Source organism: Fulmarus glacialis, unplaced genomic scaffold (assembly GCF_000690835.1).
Source record: "Fulmarus glacialis isolate BGI_N327 unplaced genomic scaffold, ASM69083v1 Scaffold50928, whole genome shotgun sequence".
NCBI classification, from domain to species: Eukaryota; Metazoa; Chordata; class Aves; order Procellariiformes; family Procellariidae; genus Fulmarus; species Fulmarus glacialis.
In genome coordinates this window covers 721-7,010 of record NW_009231126.1, presented here as the reverse complement: position 1 = coordinate 7,010, position 6,290 = coordinate 721, and the positions used below count along the sequence as shown (strand labels likewise).

Sequence of the window (6,290 nt, the reverse complement as noted above, 5' to 3'; positions counted from 1 at the left end):
CGGGGGTGCGTGCGTGTGTGTGTGCGCGGGGGGGTCTCGTCTTCCCCATGGCCGGCACCGGGCAACGGGTTTGTCAGCCGGCGCTGAGCCATTATTCCCCCATCCTCGAAACGATTTCTCCAGTCCAGCCAAACGGCGTGTTCTTCATGTGCCCGTTACACCCACGTCTGGTCAGGGTTGCCGATTTTTTGAGCCAGGTAGGAGGTTTTAAGTGGCAGGTGTGAGAAAAGGCAGAAAAAATTGACGCGTGGCACAGTAGTTTTTCTTGGGCTCTTCGTGGGTGAGGTAGGATTACTGATATTACCACAATGTGTTACCATCAGCTGTGACAGTACTATTTTCAGTTGGTAGCACGGCTGATTATTTGCACTCCACCCGGGTCTGATTTAAAACAACGTATATGTGACTTTACACAGCTTGAACTTGAAACTGACATTTGCAATGTTGGTATCAAGCTTGTGAATACTGCAAGTCTTTAAATAGGAGATATTAACTGAATGTCAGAAAAGTAAATCTCTGCTTATTGCAAAGGTGGTAGTTTTTTCGAGTGGGAAAAAAAGCTTGAAAGATTTAAAAAAAAAATCAGAAAGTTTAGCATTTGTTATGTTTCAGTAGCACTGCAATTGTGACTTCTATCTTGAACAGTACAGCTTCTGATTCACTTAAGTTAATCTGAGAAGTCTGATCTGCAGGCAGAGACTATTTCTTAGATTGGTTTTTTCTGTCTCCATGTAGTAAGACTACACAGAGGTTATTAAAGATGACCATGCCAAGACCAAGTTCTGGTCTGTCAGTTGTGCAATTAAATATGAGAAATGTTGTGACCGGAGATTAAGGATGTTTTGTAGCCATTACAATTCAACTTAGAAGTGGAAAGGATGATGAAACCCTTGTAAAAGAAATTGGCTTAAACACAGCTAAGCCGTTTTCTTCCTTTCTATTCTGGACTTCATATTAACAACAGACTTCATGCATGTGCTGTGAAGCGTTCTTGGCCATGGAGTTCTACGGGGACAGCTTATTAGTCCATAGCCTAGGTCCCTTTCATGTTTTACTTCAGGTCCTTTGCTTTCCTTATCTTGTCACTTTTCTAAATTTATTTCTCCGTGCAAAACCAAAGAAAAACATTTGCATTTTGGTTTAGATGGATGGATAATATCTGTGTGTTAGGTAAGCACTTTGGGGGTATTGTATTATAAAGGTAATTTCACAGAGTCAATTCTTGATGTTTTTAGCCTGGGCTGATCCTGACGTTCTGGTTCAAAGTATTGCTTATGGTGTTAGGGTTTTGGTTCATTCCAGAATCTTCTAGATGTTTTTTGTTTTTTTTTCCTCCCTAATAGTATTTGCATGCTTCTAAAAAGTAAGAGTTGGTTACAGAGCTCCCTAACTAGTATTTCTATTCCTAGAGTCAGCTGTTACGTGGTTCAAATTGTACCCAGCTGACTTTCAATGGAGAACTGAAATCCTTTGGCCTTCAGGCTGCTTCTAGACCGTATATCATTGTGATGGTCCCAGAAGTTTAATCTGCTGTTTACAATTAAAAACAGCAATGTTGTTTCCTGGGCAAAACTGTGCAGAGAGTTATCATGATGTGCCATTCACTGGAACTTGTAGTTGTGTCCATCCAGACCTCAAAGCCATTTCTCAAAAGGTGGGAGTAGTAAATAGTATGTAGCAGTCAGGAAATTCACTAGACTAAAAGGCTTTGCCTTCAGAGACACTTCTTTCCTGTGATGGTTGACTTGGATCTTAGTCTTGAACCACAGGTTGTGAAAGTAGGACTGGTGTTTGTTTTGACTTTACCTGTTGAGCTTCTGTTCTTTTGTAGTAAAAGAAGCTTCTCTTTCTTAGCAGCAGCAAAGAGAGGAGTGTTTAAAATTAACCTTTTAGACATTGTAAAATAGATACATATTCTGAAGAAGTAATTCAAAGGCATCTAGGTTTTGCTTGGGTGAAAGCTTAGTAATCAGGTTGGAGAAAACACATAATTTCTGATCAGTGCTGATCAGGATGAGGTATCTGTTTTTAAGGTTACAGCACTTCGAACAGGAACTTTGCACTGAAAAATACTTCTCCTTACAGGCAGTTCCAAGGCTGCGTCTTTGCACTGGACAGGCGAGAGAGCTGTCAGTGTCCTCTTGCTGGGTCTCCTTCCTGCAGCCTACCTGTATCCTGGACCAGCCATGGACTATTCACTGGCTGCAGCCCTCACTCTCCATGGCCACTGGTAAGCACAGTAGGTCCCTCAGAATTAAGAGTAAAGGCTGGTAGTCAGGATGGCTCCAAGCCTTAGGTCTTAAATCTGTTTACAGCAGTAAGTCTACTGACTTATTTCCTGATCTAGTATAAAACACCTGGAAAGAGATGCAAACAAAGTCCTTACTGTCCAAATTCTGTGACAGTCGTGATCTTTGACAAGACTAGTTGTACCTTGGTCTTCCTTTGTCACACTGTTCTCTCAGTCAGAAGGCAGGATATATATTACTATTAAGGAATCCATAAACATTCTGTAGTGTTCTTCTACACAGTATCTTACCTTAGGAGGACTTCCTTGCCACTGGCTGTGTAGAATCTTGGACGTTTTTATCTTGTAGAAGAATCAATGTTGTATGAACAGAGGGAACAGAAACAGGACAGATCTCTATAAAACAAGTTGTTCTTCTAAGGTTCTGTGCTGTGGGCTGGCTCAATGGTGATGAGATTCTGCATAATAAAGAGTTCATAGCAAATATTCCACTAAAGAAGCTGAGACCTTGATCATTATTTTCTTGATTCCTGGGAAATGGATGCTTGCTCATGTTATTGTTCTTAGGTGTACTTCTGCTGTGATCTTTAATGTGAGTAGGCTAGACGAGTCTAGTTAGGAGTGGATCCAGCTGCATGGTTGGCCTAACTGGCAGCATTTACATTCTTGAGGTGATACTCGTCTGTAGTTCCTTGTCACAGGGATAAAGCAGACAAGCAACTTCATGGTACTTTGGGATGCCAGATTTTCTTAAATCTCAGTTTTGCCTTTACAAAGTCGTACCAGGGATTCTTGCACTTTCCTCACTGTGATTGGGAGCTTCTTGCTGAAGTGCTCAAATCTAGTACAGAAATGTGGCTATCCTTGAACATATTTGGCAGAGCTCTTTCAAATATAAAATATATAACGCTAAGCTTGCCTGCCTTTGGAGCATTTCCTCACTTGTTTGGTGTGTGCGTATTGGTGCCATACTGGATGTGACCATGTGGGGAAACTCCAGGCAATGGAACAGGTTGTTGCAGGTTGATGTGTTGAAATGGGTTCTCTGGACGACATTTTGTGTCAATGCACACACATTTGATTCTTTAGTGAATGTCTCTTGTTGACAAAGGTATTAGGATTGTTCATACTAGAAACCTCTTTTCCATAAATGGTGTGGAGACTTCCCCTGTGAGAAAAATGCCTTGCTGCTTGTGTGCAGCTGTGCTGGTAACTTTCATCAGAGTGAATTCCTCCCCCACTTGTTTGGGTTTTTTGTTCTCTTTTTAAGCTGGAAAGTTTCTCCAGTATTAAACTCTTATCTTGCAAAACACTGTGTTAAAAACCTAAAGGTGTTCCTACATAGGAAAATTCTCCTGTACTTTCATAGGTATTCAGTGCTAGAATATCTTTAAAAGAAAAAAGATCGTTTGCTTGCCATAAACGTTAATTTGATTGCCGTAACAGGTCAGATAATCCCTCTAGTAGCTGGTCAGAAACTGCAGAGGAGTATTGCATATATTTTTGAGGGGTTTTCTTTCACCTTTTGCTATGTTTTTCCTTGGGAAATCTTGTTCTAAAATATGTTGGAAATAGTGCTCAGATATTTAGGTGGTTATCAGTCCAAACACTAACCTATCAATAGACTTACTCAAGATACCTGAAGCCATGTTTATCTTGTACTGTTTTTGCTGGCATGTAATAAAGATTTCTCTGCCCAGTGAAGCCGCTGTGTTGTGAGCTAGGTTATGTGTCTACCACACATCAGCTATTTTTCACTAATTCCCTTCCTTGTTCTCAGGGCCACTGGTCTTTTCCCATGAGGACTTTGTGTGAATTAATTAGTGTGCTGTAAAGTCACACACCAGTTTTTCTGAGAAGTCTTCGCATCGCTTAGTCTTATTGTGCCATGCAAATAAAAGATCTTATGAAAATCCCTTATCAATACTACAGTTGAAGGACAGCCTGTGAATACCGAGTTGAGTATGCCTTATTTATCTACACTTTGGAAGGCTCAAAGTGTGGGTAAGTGCTGCTTGCACTCCTGACCTGATTCCACTGTCCAGTTGTAAAAAATAGTTTGAGAGTAGTTGCCTTTCAGACTGCTTCCACTTTCTGCTTCTCTTCTGTGTACCCGGGGGTTCCTTGCACCCCTTTTCTCGCTTTTGACATCTTTATGGTATTAGAACCCCATCTAAGTGAAACTGAGCTCAGTGTTCACTTGCAGTGGCATCTGCTGCAGGACTTTGAACCTTGCTAGGTCACTAGTGTGTCTTAATTTGTGGGACACAGGTCCTTTAGCTTCAGGCTAGACCAAGGGAGAATCCTAGGAAGAAAACTGTTGCATTAAATACGGTTCTCTTTTTTTACCAAGTTGACATCTGTCATTGCAGAAAGCAAATATAATTGTACTTTCGGGAAGAGAACTAACACATTAGTTTAATAGCATCTTCTGTCTTCCTGTTGCTGTATAGTTGAAATCTGGACAAGAGTTCACTTTCAGTCTGACAGATGTAGAAAAAAACCAGAGTATGCTAATTTTTTGGTTGTCACTATTTTCTAATCTAAATACACATCCTGGAGTCTTCTGTGCCTTTGTGACAATGGCTGGTCCCAGAGCCACACCTTGCTGTTCAAGCAAGAAGGATATTTCCTTTGTTACTTTTCTTCAGTCCTTGGAAGTCAGATAAGCTGCCAACTGTTTCTTCGAGGCAGATTCTACAGATTCTATTGTTTGAAAGAGTTGTGCTCAACACCTTGTTTCCTCAGTACCATAGAGAAAACTCTCAGCCAATATGTATGGTTTTTTAATAGAATATGTGGAATGTTTTGTTTTGTTTGTTTGTTTGTTTTAAATAGATGCATCTTCTTTTTGAGTGGGAACTGGGCATTCTTTAGGAAAGGTTGATGATAGCGGATGAAAAAAATTATGTGTTTGAGCCATCTTAGTAGAATGCTCACATAAACTGGGTGGATTTCAGTGAGGAATGTTCTTTCCTGATTTCAGCTTTTTTTTCCCCTCTTATTCTGTAGGGGTCTTGGGCAGGTTATAACTGACTACGTCCATGGAGATATACCCATTAAACTGGCCAATACAGGTCTGTATGTACTATCGGCCGTTACCTTCGCTGGCCTCTGCTACTTCAACTATTATGATGTTGGTATCTGCAAGGCTGTTGCCATGCTGTGGAGCCTCTAAGATGCAACTGAGCCCCTGACAAACACAATTGTTCACTGCTGCCTCTGCTTCATCATATTTTTACCAACATGTTTAATGCGAAACAAATGGATAACCAAAGGTCCATAGTATGTACATACTGCAGCGAGTTCAAAGCTAGTCTTTTAAAAATAAATATCCAACAGCAGTAAAAATGTTAGAAAAGTAAATTTAAAGTGGATAGTGTCCAGGTGAGAGTGAGTTGATTTAAGCTGCACTGTGAATTGGGAGGAATTAATTACATCAGTGACAAACTTATATAGCTGAAGGTAACTTCCCTCGTAATGGCAGCTCTAATGAGTGTTTTTCTAAAATAACTGTTGTTTGATTTCCCATTTTGCACAACAAACTTGACTTGTGGGAAATTGAACTGTTATTTCTGACATCACAACAACTGAACTGTATGTAAGGCACACCCTGTAACTCTTTGGACCCTGAGAGTTGATGTAGAAAAAGGAATACTTTTTTCTTAATCCATACAATAAAGAATTTACAGAAACTGTGTGTGTGTGCTTCTGAACAATTTTTACTATTTTTGGGTTACTTAAAATGTTTTCTCTGCAGATAGGTTTTTTCCCTCCCCCTAAAATCAAGTTCAAATACTAATTCATACTGTTATGTTACTGTTCATACTGTTACTCTGCATTACTTCATTTAGATGTTATAAAACAAAAGATATTTTTATGAATAGGTATTGTCCTTAATACTTAAAGAGGTGGCTTAGGCTTGACTTATACAAGAGTAATGTCCATTAGAAAATACAGCAATAATTGACTTAGAAGAAAAAGACTTCTGCAGATTAATTTTAAGAGCCATAAATAGCATATGACCTTCATAGTTTCCCTG

The 6,290-nt window shown here is 39.8% G+C and overlaps 1 protein-coding gene across 1 annotated transcript; it reads left to right on the top strand.

Moving 5' to 3' along the window:
• Nucleotides 1–2,085: 2,085 nt before the first annotated feature.
• SDHD (succinate dehydrogenase complex, subunit D, integral membrane protein) lies at nucleotides 2,086–5,426 on the top strand (the record flags this gene model as incomplete). The annotated part of the gene is made up of 2 exons (XM_009584450.1): nucleotides 2,086–2,230; nucleotides 5,261–5,426. Coding segments are annotated over 2 exons (311 nt in total), but the record flags the coding sequence as incomplete, so codon positions are not given.
• Between the last annotated feature and the right edge of the window lie 864 nt (nucleotides 5,427–6,290).